At 40.3% G+C, this 19081-nt stretch overlaps 1 protein-coding gene across 1 annotated transcript; it reads left to right on the top strand.

The window, feature by feature from the left end:
* The first annotated feature begins 6319 nt into the window (after positions 1-6319).
* Positions 6320-6778, top strand: ATOH7 (atonal bHLH transcription factor 7). The gene has a single exon (XM_021700223.1). The coding sequence runs from the start codon at positions 6320-6322 to the stop codon at positions 6776-6778; it is 459 nt and encodes a 152-aa protein (XP_021555898.1).
* The last annotated feature ends 12303 nt before the right edge of the window (positions 6779-19081 follow it).

The raw sequence follows: 19081 nt of genomic DNA, 5'->3' as shown, positions 1-19081 counted from the left end.
AAACAGCTAAGGACATAAAGCATTGGGCAGAAGAGGAGTTGAATGACACAACCAAGCCAGCCAGGGAGGATCTGGGGAAACTGCATTTGAGGCCAAGGGAGCAACCAGGGAAGGAGCCCCAAGGTGGGGGGAAGCATGGGAAGTGGAGGAGGAGCAGCCTTTTGAGGGGGCAGCAGTAAGAGATGATGTCAGAGGGGTGGGGTCACCAGCCGAAATCCTTCTTCCTCCAGAGCACAGTAAAATCTCTCTGCTCTGCGCTCCTCATGGCACTAATCATGTATTGTTTTGTGCCTAGGACAGTGGTCCCAGCTTTTCTGATAATGCACTCTTACCAGAGAAAAAAAGGACTAGTATATACTCATATATAAATATATGTTTTTGTATTTTGTATGCTACAAATATACCCCAAGATAGAAATTTTAAAAATGAGATAAAATAAACATCAGCAGAATTTCTAATCTTTTCACATACTCTAATGGACTATCTTGTGTGCTGTTTGGGGAATATAACCCTGGTTTATGACTCAGGTTAGCTTTTTGATGGGTGTTGGGTCTTATCTCCACAACTGGATTGTGAATTCCATTAGGCTAAAGGCCATCATTCCTGATGTTGTCTGGCACAGGGCTGAACAGACAGAAACAGTAACTACTGGTGGACACACAGACAATGAAGCACCCATGTAGAGGGTCTTCGCTGGGAGGCAGGGATTTTGCTGTTGCCTGGAGAAAAGATTCCTTGTATCAGTCAGGGTTCAGCCAGGAAAACGGGGCCACTGTAAGGACTATGGAAGAAGGAATGTATTCTAAGGATGAGGACTTACGCAATAGGGGAAGGAGCTAAGAATGTAAGGGTCCAGAAGGGGTTGCTGAAGCATCAGGGCATAGTCACTAAGCAGCCCTGGCTTGGGTGAGTGAGGAAGAGCTTGCAGGGGGGTCTGGGAGGCATGTACTTCCAGCGGCTGAAGTAAGACTGGGTTGGGGAGGTGCTGTCAGCAGAGCTGGCAGTCAGGAGGGAGGAGTAGATACACGATGAGAAAGTTCAAGAACAAACTGGAATCCACCTGCACCCCTGTGTCTGTGTTTCATGGCCTCTAACCTGCAAATGATGTTCAGGGCATGGTGGCTTCACTTCTGCTTCCCAAAGCTCATATAACTTCCTTTTGCCCACCTCAGATCCAGAACGACACAGGGAAAGGCATTCTGAAAAACACAGCTTCTGGTCCAAATTTACCTTAGAACAGTGCAGCACATCCCTCGGATTGATTCCCTTTGTTCTGCTTCTAGACTCATGGAAAGAAACCGTAACTGATTTGTCTTCTCAAAAACCTCAGTACCAGGAAGGGAAGGCCCTGGATGGTGAATGCAAATATTCCAGTCACTGGAAAAACAGAGCATCCCCTGAAAATTAACGCTTTAAAATATGTGTCTATAACTATAAAACTGAACCTCAAACTATAGTGCAATCCCTAAATTTACTACCCAGTAAGGCCCTGAGCAGCAAAAGGGAAAGGGAACTCCTCTCAATTTACTCTTCTCTCCCTGTTCCTGCTCCCTATATGGAAGAGCAGGAAAATAAAGCAAAAATGAGCAGAAAGGAGGGGTAGTAATACATCTTGAACAATTGCCACAGGTCATTTTACTCACCCAAACAAGGACCTATACTGCATTTAATTGTATGTCAAACACAGATCTAAGTGCTTACAAAGAGTAACTATCTAATCTCATACCAAATCAATAAGATTGGTACTATCATTATTATTATTATTATTTAAGATTTTACTTATTTGACAGAGAGAAACATAGAGAGAGAGGGAACACAAGCAGGGGGAGTGGGAGAGGGAGAAGCAGGCTCCCTGCTGAGCAGGGAGCCCGATGTGGGGCTCGATCCCAGGACCCTGGGATCATGACCTGAGCCGAAGGCAGACGCTTAACGACTGAGCCACCCAGGCGCCCCAAGATTGGTTCTATTATTAAACCTCTTTTTAACAGATTAAGAAGTATAGAGAAGTTAAGTAAGTTGCCTAAGGTTGCACAGCTGGGATTCGCATCATGACTAACTGTAGCTTTATGTATAAAAGATTCAAACAATGATTCATTAAGTTTTTCATTATCATTGTAAAATTTTCATTATCATTTGTAAAAACTACTCACAACATGTAATATTAGCTGTCATTTAAAGAGTGACTTCCTTAGGGACCAGGCAGGGTCCTTTACAACTACAGTCTCATTTAATATTCTCTACTGCCCTGTAAGGTAGGTATTATGATTCCACTTTGCAGATGGAAAAATAGAAGTGATTTGTGCAAGAGCACAAAGCTAGCTGACAGGAGATACAGGACTCAAAACTGACTCCAAAGATGGTGCTTAACCCAGACGCTAAGAGGAGGCTAAGATCCACTATGGAGAAGAGTAAATGCAGAGTCTAAACCATGCAAGTCAGTCTGGCTCATGGTGACTGGAGAAACGAAATCAGGCTGTCAAGCCAGAATTCTCAAGCAGTGTGTGAAGTGATGGGGGTTGGAGAATCACCTGGGGCACTGTGGTGAGCCCATACTTTCTGGAGATAAGTGATCACTTCTGGGGCCTGGGACAGGAACTCCTGCATCCTTGTCATCTTTCCTCTAAAATAATATTGCTCCTATTTTTCTACTCCTACAGGTGTAAGCTCCTTCTACTTCTCCTTCTCCCCCCCCCCCCCCACCCCCATCTCCCATTTTTGTTTTCTGGCCACCCCTGAGATATACAGTAACTGCCAGTTCACCTGGTAGGATCATACCCTCAATACAGAAACATTGTGGGAGTTTCTGACACCCATGTTCTCCTGACTCAAATGGCTGTATTTTTTGGTAAGAAAGAATTAATTTTGCATTCAAAATGTGGAGCTAATGTGTGTGTTCTTTACAAGGTGAGGGAATGCAAATCATTCATATGGGTTATTCACTAGGAATGCACTCATTCTGTAGCATCTATCTCTCATTTACCTAATTTATTTTTCTAGCCATTCAGTTTGTGTCATGTATTACCCTTCATTGTCTAGGCACTGTGCTAGACATCAGGGTTATAAAATAAATAACACTGTCCTTGAAGCACAAAATTTCTAATTTTATTCCTGAAAACTTTACTAGTGACTTGTCTGACTTTGGGAAGTCACTGGTGGATCTCAGTTGCCCCACTGTAAACTGAGTGGCTTGTATTAAGTGATTTTATAATTCGAAAGTCTCTAAAATCAAAGGACACAGGAGATTTTAATATAGTCATTAAGTTGCTCAATACCTCTGAGCGTAGTGTTTAGTTTCTGTATCTCACCTTCTCCTCTATAAAATAAATGGGAGGTACTAGAGCAGGTTTGAAAAAGTGTATTTCAAGGAACTTTGTGAACAGGATTTTCTAGGAAAAAAGCATTCTGTGTTCAAAAAGGTCTAGGAAATGAGAGAGTCAGTAGGTTTCTTTACCTTAGAACTTCTCAGAAACTTTACTATACCAATTTTGTTTCATGTCTATCCAAGCAGGAGACAGTAAATATGGTTCCCAAACTTACTTGACAATGAAATCCTTTTCCCCAATAGCCTCTTCGTAGTACTAATAAATTGTCCTTCAGAATGCATTTGGGAAATGTCTTACTGTACACACTGTATACTCCTAAGGCCCTTTATTATAGCAATGTTCTCTATCCTGGATCAATTTCATGTCATAGATATCTGCTAGTTTATGGGTTTTTTTTTTTTTTAAGATTTTATTTATTTGACAGAGAGAGCACAAGCAGAGGGAGAGAGAGAGAGAAGCAGGTTCCCTGCTGAGTAAGGAGCCCAGTGTGGGACTCAATCCCAGGACCCTGGGATCATGACCCAGGCCGAAGGCAGCCGCTTAACTGACTGAGCCACCCAGGTGTCCCTGCTAGTTATGTTCTTATGTGCTGTGTGCATACTGCTATTTTTCCTTTTTCTCTCTCTTTTTAAAGATTTTATTTATTTATTTGACACAGAGAGAGCAGGAGAGCCCAAGCAGGGGAGAGAGGCAGAGGGAGAAGCAGGCTCACTGAGCAGGGAGCCCAACGCGGGCGGGGCCCAATCCCAGGACCCTGGGATCATGACCAGAGCCGAAGGCTGTCGCCCAACCAACTAAGCCACCCAGGCGCCCCTCCTTTTTCTCTTTAAGTTGTGCTTTTGCTTCTCTTGGTGCACAGGTTATAATCTCTCCAAACATGAATATATGGCCTGCAAAATCATGCATCTTATAAGCACTTTGATCAGTAGTGCCCAGAACAAGTGCACAGTATGTTTTGTGAGGGAACATTCCAAAGAGTATCACATAGAACGCTCCTTCGGGGAAAGGGATGAGATAAGTGAACATGAGAAAGAATAGGATTAATAGGGCAGATTTCCATAAAAATTCAAAAAGTATATTTGACATTTTGATGATGAAATAACATAGTCTTTCCTGTCACAGGACTACCATTCCTGACCAAGACTATTAGGACTCAGAGTAACAGAGCTGAGTGGCTCCATGTAAAAGTCTGTGTTCAACATCTGTCATGCTGGAGACCATTAATGTTCAATTGTATCCTTATTGTCTTCATGTTACTCAACTTCATTTCACTGTCATTGTTTCAGCTGGGGATTAATCAACTATTTATGGGAAGACTGGACTTGGGAGTCAGTCTGAGGCAAAGGTGGGGGAAGAAAGTTACAGTAAAAAGACTCCTGCTTTGTGAGAGGTTGTTGAAAATTGAATTTAACAAAAATATCTGAGAATAATGCTGACACAATCCCATTTCAAAAGGAGAAAGAACATACTTGGTGTTCCTGAAGAATCCAGAAATGATCCTGGCTTGAATCTATTTGGATCTGGTTTCTTTGCCACTTTACTCTTCCTTAAGAACTAGAAAAAAGTTGTGATGAGAGAATCAAGTTAATAGGTTCTCTGTATAAATCAGATCATTACCAATAGTGGAAATCATGCTTCGTTATTGTTCCTGAGGACAGCTGATACAACTAAAACATCCACGGAGTATGAAATATTTATAGCTTTATGAGATGGGGATAAATCTTCCATTAGAAATTATTTTTAAAAATCTCACAAATTACTTAGATGTTTCCATTTTGCACATATATGTGCATTATGATTAGTTTTATTAGATTTAAATGTCAGATTAAATAATTATCATCTCAATATATGTCCCCAAAACATTTATGAGCCTCTTTCAAGGGAAATGGAGTATAAATTCTGAGTTAATTTGCCTAAGTATCCAAACTCATGCAATCCAACTATACAACTAGAATATTTTTTGATATACCATTAATATCTTTTGATATGTTACAGTAAGTTATTCTGCAGAAAACAGCCAAATTATTTGCACAGTAAAATTCCAGGTCTGCAATATTAGGACCTACTAATTTGTCCCAACTTATTTAATAGCTAAAATAAAAACATCAATATACTAGATCGGCATTAACCAAAATTGTCATTCATCTTGACAAAGGTAAATCTTCTTAAACTTCTAATACATCTCATAATTCCAAGACCAACATGTTCACACAAATAATTGCTAATAATTGTAAAACCTTGGTTAAGTTTTTGATATGTAAGCTGCCCGTTGATATGGGAAAGGATGGACCAAGCTCTTTCCCCACCCCCCACCCTGTTATTCTTTTGGGGACAGCCAGGCCACTCCAGATGGTGTGTTACTGTTGGACATAGCTTTGGAGAAACTTCAACAGACGAAGGCTGTAATGTCAGGATTTTGCTGTGCGTCGTTCCCCTTCCCCCCGCCTGCAGTTCCCAGGGTAGGAAGGTGCTGAGATGGAAGCCGAGGGACGCCCGCCCACCTGCCACCACCTGTTCCCTCCCTCAGCCCTCTGCTATAAATTCTCCTCCTTCAAAGATTCATCCAGCACTCTCCGACAGCTACTGTGGAAAAAGCGCTCCTTCTCTGAGCATCTGAAAAGATCTCGTCTTCCTGAAAAAGAAGTCTCGGGCTTTCCCAGAGGACTTGAAAGACCTTGCCCAAACCAGCCACACCAAATTCTGCAGCAAGAAGGTTCCCTTCTCTTTTCCAACCTCACGTTGGGAAAATGACTTTCTCTTCAGCACCTCAGTTTCCCCTAAATTTGAGCAAGTGAAGAGACATCAATCTGGTTATCCAGTAGGACGGAAGGCGGGGTCCCGTACTCCCCACTGTAAACTCTGATTCCACACGAGTTGCTTTGTGTATGACTTACTCGCTCAGAAGAGCCACATTGGGGAGCGGCTCGATAGACCGGCTCGCGCGCAGGTTCCTAAGCGGGCGAGTGAGCTCAGCGCCTCCCTCCTTCCGGCGGGGGATGAAGTCCTGCAAGCCCAGCAACCCGGAGGCGGGAGCGCGCGCCGCGCCCCCGTGCGCAGGCGGCGCCGAGTGCGCGGGTGCGTGCGCCGGAGCTGGACGGCTGGAGAGCGCGGCGCGCAGGCGCCTGGCGGCCAACGCGCGCGAGCGCCGTCGCATGCAGGGTCTCAACACGGCGTTCGATCGCCTGCGCAGGGTGGTGCCCCAGTGGGGCCAGGATAAAAAGCTGTCCAAGTATGAGACCCTGCAGATGGCACTGAGCTACATCATGGCGCTGACCCGTATCCTGGCCGAGGCCGAGCGATTCGGCTCGGAGCGGGACTGGGTCAGTCTCCACTGTGAGCACTTTGGCCGCGACCACTACCTTCCGTTTGCGGGCGCGAAGCTGCCGGGTGAGAGCGAGCCCTACGGCCAGAGGCTCTTCGCCTTCCAGCCGGAGCCCTTCCAGATGGCCAGTTAGGGCGCGCGGCCCTGCCGGGGGGAGATGCCCAGTGATCGAGCTCCGGAGCCGTAGCCCTTTCCCCAGTAGGTGGCCAAGGATGCAGTCTTAGAATAATGTAGCAAACTTTCAGGTTACTTTTATTCGCGTCAGCGGTCTTACGGACACGATTTTATTGCCTTTCTCTTCCCTTATCAGTATTTGTAGATTACATTAATGGATCTTGTGAATGGTTTTGATTGCTGTGAAAATATGCCCCTTCCCCCTTTTTTGGGACGACTTTGAGGGAAAACAATCTTAAGAAAAAATAGGATTAGGCTATACTGCAGTTTTAGTCCTCAGAGAAATAATAACTTTCTTAAACTTTGTAAGTTTGACCTGTTCGGGTGAAGTTACAATATCCTTTACTTGTGTATGCTTAAAACAGCTACCTACCCGTCGTGTAAATGCATTTATGCTTAGTGCATTGTGTGTGTATGCATGAAGTAGTTATAGTTTTTTTTTTTTTTGCTAGAGTACAGGGCGTGAGTGCTCTGTATTTTTAAATGTATACGTTATTAAAATATAGATTTTGTAATATATAAATAAAAATGTGGGTTTGTTCTTCATGCCAAGTGCCCTGCTAGTTTCCTGATGGCAATAAAGGCCTCTTTGGGAACGATGATTTGAGTGCTTCTCTGAGTGAAGATATGGAATGTTGAAATCTAATTGCACTGATTGGCAAATGTGCCCTTTCGTAATACTTCGTTTAAAAAAAAAAGACAAGCTGATGAGAATACAAATAATTAATTTGAAAGCTTTCTCTGTGAACTTGGAAATATAGATACATTTTTCATGTTTTTTTTAAAGGTTAAAGTAGTTGAAATAACATTTAGCTTTTAAGTAACTAGATATACAATTCCTCAATATTTTATTTAAGCCCCAATTACTACTAATTCCTTACAAGTACCCAAATATATGTATTTGTTCCTATATAGGAATATATATATGTTAATATATATATAAATAAATGTAACTAGGACTTAGAACTTAAAAAATGTTGCTTTTGTAAGTGATTTCCTTTTAATCAGTACAAGCTAGCAAAAAGGGCATCACCATCATCAAGACTAATCAAGATTAGAGCAAAATAGTATGCATGGTATTGGTTTGAATTATTTTTATAAATTTGCTTAACCATTGGATGAATAAACCAAACCCTTAATGTAAAGAGTGACTTGGTGGTCAACAGCTCTGCATGCATTATTAGAAATAGTAATTAGAAATAATAACTAGAAAAAACAAGACTCTAAGTTATGTGTGCATTTGGCATTTTTCACAAGTCAACAGAAACAATAGTGACATTCCCCAAACTTATGGATTCCAATGCCTAACATCAGAGGCAGCCACCTATTGGCAATTTATATTTATTTCTATAGAAAGTCTCCATAGAAATTTTACTTTCTTAGTTATCCCTAATTATCAAACTCCATTTGGTTTGTAAGGAATGAAAGTGTCTTCCCCAGGGCATAAACTTAAACTTACAAAATCGCAAGTGTATCTCTAGAACTCTTTGAGAAACCAATGCTGAATTTCCCTTTCCTTCTAATATCCGTTAATAAGAAACTGAGGAGGGCTCAGGGCTTTGCTTCCTCACTGCAGATTAGAGGGTAAAATGTTTAGGCTCTTAGAAGACACTATAGTTTACACTACACAGCTCTAGAAGAGACGATGCCAGGTTCTCTTTCTGGCCACACTCCACACTGCAGTGTGTACTTGAACTAACGGCAAGGCTCTGGGCATCTGCCTTTCTTACTATTTGGGCACAATAGTTAATTGTTTAGACTCATAAAGCTTCATTAATAATCCCAGTAAATTTGTAGAGTTTGAGAATGAATAAAATCAGTACTAAAAATGTATTAATTAGGACAGTTCTCAAAAATGTATTAAGATGAGTCCTTTTCCCAGTAGGGCTCATATCCCACTCTCTAGACTGTAAATACCTTGTAAAAGAGAACTGTGCTTTTCGTTTTATCTCTATGGCTTTTAGTATAGAGGGATAGATAGAATAAACTCTCAATAAATATTTCTTTTTTGATTAACAGTAGTTTCTTAATGAAATCAAACAATTTAATTAAAAAGATAGGATCCTAATCCTGTGTCTCTTCTTCCCCATCCCAGTTCTCCAAAAAGAATGGGAATCTGTCCTTTAAATATTTTGCCTATAGCTGCCTGTTCTGTGTTTTTAAAATCTCTGGAAGCAATTTAGCTCTTACCAAATCCCTAAGCTATCCACCCCACTTGATGTACTATCTTTTCCTGGAAAACATTTGAGGGAAAAGTAAATGGGTTTCAGTGATCAAATCCAGTCTTTGATAGGGGCGCCTGGGTGGCTCAGTCATTAAGTGTCTGCCTTCGGCTCAGGTCATGATCTCAGGGTCCTGGGATCAAGCCCAGCATCGGGCTCCCTGCTCAGCGGGGAGCCTGCTTCTCCCTCTCCTGCTTCCCCTGCTTGTGTTCCCTCTCTCGCTGTGTCTCTCTCTGTCAGATAAATAAATAAAATCTTGGGGCGCCTGGGTGGCTCAGTCGTTAAGCGTCTGCCTTCAGCTCAGGTCATGATCCCGGGGTCCTGGGATTGAGCCCCGCATCGGGCTCCCTGCTCAGTGGGAGGCCTGCTCCTCCCTCTCCCACCCCCCCTGCTTGTGTTCCCTCTCTCGCTATGTCTCTCTCTGTCAAATAAATAAAATCTTTAAAAAATAAAAAAATAAATAAATAAAATCTTTAAAAAAAAAAATCCAGTCTGTGATAAAACTCCAAAAACTGTACATTGGGAAATCCATTATGTTTTATGGAGTAAGAGCTTGGCTAGCATAAGTGCAAAATCTTTTTGAAGTTAAGATTCATGTATTATTATACATATACCAAAACACTTAAGAGTTGCTACAGTACTCTATACTGTCCACATTTGAAAAATCTGTGTCCTTTCTAGTTTGACAGCAGGGCATATTGAAATTCAAAAATATTCTTTTACCTGGGTTCCCTTTTTAAAAAAATCAACAGGGGTGCCTGGGTGGCTCAGTTATTTGGGTGTCTGCCTTCGGCTCAGGTCATGATCCCAGGGTCCTGGGATCGAGCCCCGCGTTGGGCTCCCTGCTCAGCGGGGAGCCTGCTTCTCCTGCTTCCCCTGCTTGCCCTGCTTGTGTTCTCTCTCTCAAATAAATAAATAAAATCTTAAAAAAAATCAACAAATATTATCAAGCACCTACCCACACCCAGGCTTGCTTAACACCACCCTTGTCCTTGGGTATGCAGCCAAGAAGAACACACATGTACTAATCAATAAGCAGTCCTAAACAAAGCAGAGCTGAATGCTTCAACAGTGTAGTACCAGTAACCTATGACATAAGAACTCTTAAGAGGGGACATTAAATGATAAAAGAAGACTCCCCTGGGCAGGTTTTCAGTTTGACTAGTTATTATATCTGAGCTCTTCCTAGGTGCTAGCTGGGGGCTGAATACCCAAACCCCAGGGTCAGAAGTCTTGAAGAACCATATACAAATGAACAGGGCTATCAAGATGCGAAAGACCATCCAAGCCAGTGGTTCTCAACCCTGTCTGCTCATTAGAATCACTAGGATCATTAGGAGTCTTGAAAAAAAATACCAAGTCTGGAGCCCCCAGCTCAAGAATTGATTTAACTGCTCCAAGATGAGGCTTGGACATAGTTTAAAAATTTCCCCAGGTGATTCTAATAGGATGTCAGTGTTAAAAACCACTTAAGTGAACGGTATGTACTATAACACCATTAACCTCATTACAAAAAAGTGATTATATTGACTTCCAGCTTCTGGTATTTGCAGATGTTAAGAGGATTGGGCTATCTTTTTTAACATCCAATACAGCCAGTTTCTTAGTTAATGAGGTGGCCTTTATATTAATGAAGGTCTAAAATTTCTGTTAGTTGTGAACCAGATAGAATATATTTGTGTTGTGGTTAATAAAACTGTAGGATTCAACAATTGAGGCTCAGTTCCTTAAATTTTGCCAACTTATAGTAAAAGCATAGTGCTGTTTTTGGACTGAATTTGGCTCACCTCTGCTCTCTGCTTTTTGCTACCTATGGGTGAAAACAATTTCAAAGTGCGTATAAAACCATAAATATATGACCTGTCTTCATACATGGATATAACCCATTCCGCTCTCTGGTCATGAATACAAGTGGGTACAAGCTCTAACAATTGTTTTATTAAAGTAACATAGGTCTTTAAGATTGCTATTTTAAACTGGCAGTGTATCCAAAAAATACCTGAGCTGAAAGAAAACCATTGAAAACAAGAATTTACCTATCTCACATATATAGTCTGGAACCAAGATACAAAGCAAAACAAACCCAACAATTAATTGAGGATCAATAAAATTTTATTTAATGAATAAAGAAACAGTCCATCACATCCTCTAAATGGCTTTTTAAAATATCCAGGTTGAATTAAATACTGGTTCTTAATTCTTATTTTTTTCTTCTAATTGCAAAGTTTCCAAACAAAACACACCCCCCAACAAATCCTTAAGAAAGCACGACTAGGAAACAGTAACAATGTCATGGAGATGCCTGGTCTATGGGAATACAGTACCACATACCTTTTGAAGAAAGACACAGTTTATGCTCACAAACATTTGGGCTTAAGCGATCACTTGTTTTCAGTTCCACAGAATATCTAACATGCATGATGCAGAAGAACAGGAATAAAAGCCAAGATCCATTAATTGCTTTTTAGTAATGGAAGCAAAACATACAGTTTATATAATTCACACATTTTAAAATGGCTGCTATAATGTTTTTCCATTAGGATTTCAATAACCAAAAAAGTACTTTAGAAAATAAGTTGACTCAAGCTTCCTAAGATGGAAGCATACCATGTTTGTAAGAAGCATCTCTTGATTCTGATTGAATTATGTTAGCTATGGGTGCTCCATGTCTCAGATGAAGTGTGTGTGTGTGTTTGTGTGCTGATTCTGATTGAATTATGTTAGCTATGGGTGATCCATGCCTCAGCTGAAGTGTGTGTGTGTGTGTTTGTGTGCATGTGTGTCCATGCCTGTGGGCATATGTACATCCTTTGTCAGTCCTCATGGCTGAAATGAATCATTGGGGTTAAATTCAGACTTGATGTAGCCAAGAATGCAAAAACAGTGGCCAAAGGCTATGCTCATTTTTGTGGGTCCATATCTATCTGTTATTGTAAAGTTGATTCATTTCAACATAAGGCCATTGACATGCTAGCATGGAACAAAAGTTTTTTCACTGGGGTTTTTTCACTGGGTACAATGAAGTTGTCCTGAACTGCTTAAGCCAGAAATGAATACAGGAACTCCTTTGCTCTTTCTTCGTGGATTGCAGAGTCATTATTTCCACTAGCTTCAATCATGGACACAGGAGTCAGAGTTCCTGTAGGCTATTCTACCTACGCCAAAATAAATTTTCCTGGAATCTGCCACAGAAAGCGCATAGAATATTTCTTGAATTCATTTGATTTTTCTCTAGATTCTTCTTTTAACTGCATACCATCTTAGAAGAAGATTCCACCATTTTGTACTACTCCTCTAAAGAAAAACAAAGTAGGGGGGCAGGAAAGAAATGTGAACATTTAAAGCAAATTTAACTACTTACTTCGGAGAAAAATATTTTAAATGTTTCCTTTGGAATAAAAAAACTGCTATTACTTTTTTTAGGGTCTCCAAAGTAAATTCTTCATAAATGTTTATTTATCCTAGCCTCCATCCTGGAAAAGTTTCAATCAAGTATTTTGTTTATTTTACAGATAAAGAAACAAGAGACCTCAGAGTTATAGAAAAATCAGAGAATGTGTCTGAAATTCATCTGAATTATTAAAATCCCCCTTGAATTCCTAGGAATTCACCTAAGAATGCCTAGAAATAAGGAGCTTTCCTAATGCTATTAAATATTTTACAGATTTTTAAAATCTCAACAGAAAGGTAACAAAGGGAAAAGGGTAGGTTTAAGAAACTTAATGCTGAAGGGATGCCTGGGTGGCTCAGTCATTAAGTGTCTGCCTTCGGCTCAGGTCATGATCCCAGGGTCCTGGGATTGAGCCCTGCATCGGGCTCCCTGCTCCATGGGGAGCCTGCTTCTCCCTCTCCCACGGCTTGTGTTCCATCTCTCGCTGTGTCTCTCTCTGTCAAATAAATAAATAAAATCTTAAAAAAAAAAACAAACTTAATGCTAAAGATTGGAAAAGTAAGTGAAAATCAGAAAAGAAGATAAGGTGTCTCTGAAATAAAAATACTGAAAAAGTAAAATTTAATTTACACATGTGCATTGAGACAATGCAGTTGCATGCAAATGATTTCATTTGAATTATTTTAGGGTTTTAACTCTCCTTAAACACAGTAAAACCATTTATACTCTGTACACATGCACGTTTAGTAATCTTTTGGTAGTGACTGCTATAGTCAATACTAGCATATAATTCACTGAATTCTCGCGCTACTAATTGTGGGAAAATTACAAGAATCTGCTAGTTTGCAGATAACTCACTGAATCTGTGAAAAACATCAGGATCTCTGGAGTTTTGGAACATTGTACAATTCAGTCTTACCATACTATATGAAAATAACTTATGTTTCTTACGGGTATTAAAACAGCTTTAAAAAAAAAAACAAAAAACAAAAAAACCCCAGCTTTTTTCTTTTTTTTAAGACTTTATTTTTAAGTAATCTCTATACCCAACGTGGGGCTCAAACTCACAACCCCGAGATCAAGAGTTGCATGCTCCACCAACTGAGCCAGCCAGGTGCCCCAAAACACCTCTTTATTGTATCTCCATTAATTTCCAATCTAAACTGGTCAAGCCTCTCTACCCCTATCTTTCCCATCTTTAAGTTGCCTTTTTAAATGTGTCTCTGTTTTCAGTAAGGAGGCAGAATGAATTTTTTTTTTAAAGATTTTATTTATTTATTTGCTAGAGAGAGAGAGCGTAGGTGAGAGTGAGCGAGAGCACAAGCAGGGGGAGCTGCAAGCAGAGGGAGATGCAGGCTCCCTGCTGAGCAAGGAGCCTGATGCGGGACTCGATCCCAGGACTCTGGGATCATGACCTGAGCTGAAGGTAGCCGCTTAACCGACTGAGCCACCCAGGCGTCCCCAGAATGAATTTTTTTCTTAGAGAGTTAAAGAACATTTTATAAGAAGTCTACTGGATTTGCTGGATATTTTAGGAAGATTAAAACCTAGTTATCTTTCTGTTGTTCTGTTGATATTTAACCAGATTATAATTCATGTTGTAATTTATACAATTTGAATAAGAATAATTTTTAAAAATCACTTCCAAGTGTCAAATATATTTGTACATTAAAAAATTGGTTGGATCTTCATCAAAAAGTTTAAACCTGGAAACTAGAACTGTTTTCTTCATTTTAAAGAAAAATATACATTTATTTCAGCCTTGAAATATTTATTGTCAAATAGTGTTGGAATCTTTTAATTTCTATTCCTAGGGTGACATTTTCTATTCACTCATATGTTAAAATCTTCTAGTAAATTAGTATTTATATGCCTCTACAGTACACCATTCTCTTTATGCTTTCAGCATTTTTGGCACAATTCTCAGAGGATTGAAAAGTGTGTTCTTTCTCTATTTCTTGCAATTTCAAGGCTATTGCTTTTTGGAGTTTGAGGTGGCCATTATTTACAGATTAACAAAAGGCAGCCTGTTTATCATTCTATAATTCCAAGTATGCTAACTAATATAATTAGAAATAAGAGGCAAACATATTTTCAAAAAATATGCATTTTTTTGCACTACAAAGATTTTTAAAAACATGGTATTAACAACTATTTTTAGCATACTGATGACCACTGCATTGTCAAAGTTGAAGATGCTTGGCGTTCTTCAAGCAGTGTTTCAGTAATTAACTTTCTGAAATATTGATTCACATAAAACAAGAAAAGGCAATTAGTGATGAAAAGGACTTCAACAAGCTTATTGTAATCTAAGTAACTGTTCATCTTACTGGTAAAGCACATTGATTTTCTACTCAACCATCAGCAGAAATGCTTTGAGGCCAGGTTACCCAAGGACCCTGGAAGGGACCTTGAATAAAGGTCATTATTAGGAACTTTGCCTTTGAGTTTACAACCAATTCATAAATAGCCCAGATATAAACAGACTCAGGCCAGGATCTCAGCTTGGAAGGTACTTTGGGAGTTTGTGGGGAGGAAGAGGACAGAAGGAGGCTGTGATCAACAAGAATTTGGATGTCTGACCCAGTTAGTTTTCTAAACCTCTCCTCCCAAGCTGATTTTTTTTTTTTTACTTTGTCAACAATTCTGTCAATTAGAAGTTGATGGGAGTAAGAAGGCAACTGCTTTAAAAAAAAATGCAGCCCCTCTGTGAAGTTAAAAGACTCTCAGGCATTCAGACTTCATTCAGTTGGACTGCTTTCTTCTGACCATCGGGCCCAGATGCCTGGAACTGGAGTTAGGTCATTTTGGAGCATGAAGCATGCTGACAGGCTGAGATGGGACAGGTTACCACAGAGGGGGATTATAGAACATGGAGCACAAGGTATCTGGGGAGGAAAACACAGAATGGGGGATAGATGCAAAGGACCTTAGGCACGCTTTAGCTTTGACACATCATAGATACAAAAAAGGAGGAAGTAGTCTCTCTTTTCCTCTTATTGGCTGCTTTGCCTGGATCCTGTTCTTGGGACCATAACCCAATCAGGTGTAATGGATATTGTAACTCAGTCAATTAGTAAAGTACAATTACAACAGTAGACCCAATTAAATGGGCTTTACTGAGTTCACTTAGGAAATCTAGCTTTGTGTGTTGTATGTGTAAGGAAATATATTTGGAGTTTTAAACAACCAATTTATAAGTGAACATCTGGAAAGCAACCCATTTGTCATTTGAGGATTATCCAAGTTAATCTGTCCCTATAAAAGTCAGCTTTTGACTCCTCTGGGAATTATTCCCCATGGTATGTTTCCTTCAGAGTTCTGGCTCTATCTATGGCTAGTCTCTCAACTATGTGATTTCTCATTGGATGCTTACAAAAGTTAAGTTAGGAATAAAAAGAGAAAGATGCATTGAAACCAGTTCCACTATTTGGCAATTCTGATTAAAACCTTCCTTTAGCGAAGGGTGCTATGTTTCAAAAAGGCAATTTCATTTAAATGGTGCATTTCCTTTCTCCATTTTCCCCTTTGATCCCCATTTCCATGACTAATCAAATTATGAAAAGCCCTTCAAGTTGTTTGGAGAGAAGAGTGCTTATGGGACCTGTATGGCTTTTAGAAACAAAGGGTCAGACAAATTGCATCAACTTCCCCTCTTTCCCTGGTCCATTTTTGCAGGTTTTTGAGCTTCCTCTGGGGGCTTCATGAATGCTACATGTCTAATGAGTGTTGCACAAAATAGTAGGGTCTAATAAGGCCAAAGTGTGTGTTTATTTCTACTTTCTAGGCATGCACTGCATGTACCACAAGGCGAGGGAGTGTATTCTTCACCAAGTGCCAAAACTACAGCTTTATGCCATCTGCATCCCTTTGGACCTTTATGGGTAAGTTCTGAAATTATTCTTCTTAATCTCAGCTGCTCTTTGGAATCACTCGGGAAGCTTTAAAAAATACTGCTGCTTATGCCACAATTCCGGAGCTTATGACTTAACTGATTTGGGGTTGTGGCCTGGGTATCAAGATTTTTAAAAGCTCTTTAGGAGATTCTGATATGCAGCCCAGGTTAAGAACTACTGCTCTAGACTCAATTCACTTTATATAGAAACATATCGACTTACATAGGCATTTAAAGTTCAGTTTAGGTCAATGACTATTTATTGAATACCTGCTCTGTATAAGGTACATGACAAACTTTTGACACAGTCCATACCAACAGTAGCTAAAACCTAGCGTGGGCAAGACTGGCTAGTGCAAGGGGAGGGGACAGGCAGTGTACAGAGGCTATGTTTTATATAAAATACTATACATGGTCATCTTTTTTTTCTTCCAGATTCAAGAAACTTGCCGTAAGTTTTCAAAGAAAGTAGAATTGTATTTGGGTGGGGTCTGGGGGATCAGAAAATAGTTCGCAGAGGCAGAGGCATTTCAGATGGGCTTTAAGGAACAGATAAGATTGCCATAGGTGGAGGTTGGGGAGAGACCCTTCCAAGCAGAGGCAGCAGAAAAGCATGTAGCTGGAACCAGGGGCCTGTGTTAGGTTTGTTGCCGTATTGAGTGTGTTTTCTGAGGAATGGGTTGAAAAGCTTTGGCATCACATTGGAGTGAGCCTTGACTACCACAGAGCAGAAGAGTGGGTACCTGATTTGGCTCCGGGGAGCCACTGGGGGGTTTGAAATTGGGGAATAGTAGACATGGAGCAGTACTTCAGGAAGAAAGAGCTGACACTGAGATCTGGGCTGGATTTGGGTGGGAGAAATGGCAGGAACAGAGGCAGAAAGGCCACTTAGAAGTCCTTTATTATGGTTGAAGTCAGAAATATTGAGGGGAATTAACAAAGTAATGCCAGTCTGAACTGGAGAACTGCAGGGGGATGGAAAGGAAGGGCTGAATGTAAAAGAAATAATAAAATTAATGGGATCTGTTGATTGATTGGCTAGAGGAAGCAAAAAATGACTTGGATGCTTTTTATTTGGATTGCTAGGAATGTGATGGTGCCATTAATAGAAATCATTAAGCAAGGCTGAAGAATGGTTTATGAAAGGGAAGATGATGAATCTGATTTTGGACATGTTGAGTCCAAACATATCCAGCAGAACCAAAATTTCTTATGTAAGTATCCCTCATTATAATTGATTTCTAATGGAATTCTTAAAGCAGGGCACCGATTCGTTCAACAGTGGAGGATTCTGCCTCCTAGGAAGCATATGACACTGTCTGGAGACATTTTGGGTGGCCACAACCTGGGGATGGGCCACTAATAGTACTGGCATCTAGTTAGAGGCCAGTGATGCTACCAAACATCCTACACTGCACAGGACAGTCCCCTGCAATGAAGAATTATCCACCCCAAAATGCCAACGATGCTGAGGTTCAGAAAGCCTGCATTGACATGATCCAGTATTTTTAGGTTTCTTATATTTTAAGTTAGACAGCGCCATCCAGTGGTCAAATATAATATTTATCCTAACTCTCCGGTGAACACTAGGAGGCAACAGATGAAAAAGTATCCAGAAAGCTAAGACATATGGAGGTGAAAAATCTCCTTCCACGGGAGGACTATTTAGGGTTTACAGAAATAGATGTGATGGGTAGGTCAGGTGAACGACCAAGAAGGAACAATCCTGGAGTTAGAAAATTCTCTTTGGCTAGAAGAGATTTCATAATAGAAGCCACCATGGCAACAGAACATTTTAGAGGACGCATCGTGCATGAAACGTATACTATTTCATTACAGTTGCCTGTATTTTTGGTATTGTTCCTGAATACATGAAAAAAGGAAACCAAATCAAATAATTTCACTGCATAACTGACTGAAACCTTCATTTCTTAATGATGTAACCTACGGCATTTTGTTTCATTAAGAAATAGAGATTGAAAATATTAAGATGATTCTGGAGTCATAAAAACTTAGGATGAAAAGTACGAGAAACTTCTATTTGATAAAGAATAGATTCCCCCCACCCCAAAAGCAGCACTCTTTATGCCTTACATCTTACCTCCCCTACTAGATTGTAAGCTCCCTGAGGTCAGGGACTGTGTCTTGTTCATAAGTCTCTAGCATAGCATCTTATACAGAGTAGACACACAAATGATTTTTTTTTTTGAGTGAATGAATTTATTTTTGTACTGGAAATCCTTGCCTTGAAGTGAAGAAAATTTCAAGCCTTTCTAAACAACTATTTGTTCACTGGAGTAAGATGCCAGTTGAGGGTGCCTGGCTCAGAGAACACCAGACACCTGGGGAATTGGTAACAGACACCTCCAATTCATTTCACAGGGGAGTCTGGAGCAAGCTGTGCTGTGATGACCATTCCCAAGGCAATTTTTGGAGTGCTGTGTGAATTGCAGATTTCCCTATCTAATGTAAGATTCATTCATCCAACAAATATCTATTGAATGTCTATGCGGTGCTAAGCACTCTTCTAGGCGCTGGGGATAATCGCAGTCAACTTACGTCTAGAAATTGCTTAAGTTAAGAGGCAGGTTTTGAATAGGTGGGTTAGAACAAAGATGCACATTCCCCTTTCCTCCTACTTTCCTGGTTAGCATGATGTTTTCTATATAGAAAATGCAAATTAATTATCTGAAAAACAAGACGTCTCCTTCCACACCCACTGCTCTTCTGGGGCAAGTGAAAACAACACTCGCC

This window comes from Neomonachus schauinslandi, chromosome 6 (genome assembly GCF_002201575.2).
Source record: "Neomonachus schauinslandi chromosome 6, ASM220157v2, whole genome shotgun sequence".
Taxonomy (NCBI): Eukaryota; Metazoa; Chordata; class Mammalia; order Carnivora; family Phocidae; genus Neomonachus; species Neomonachus schauinslandi.
Note: the sequence above shows the minus strand (reverse complement) of the source record. Positions and strands in the feature narration are given on the sequence as shown.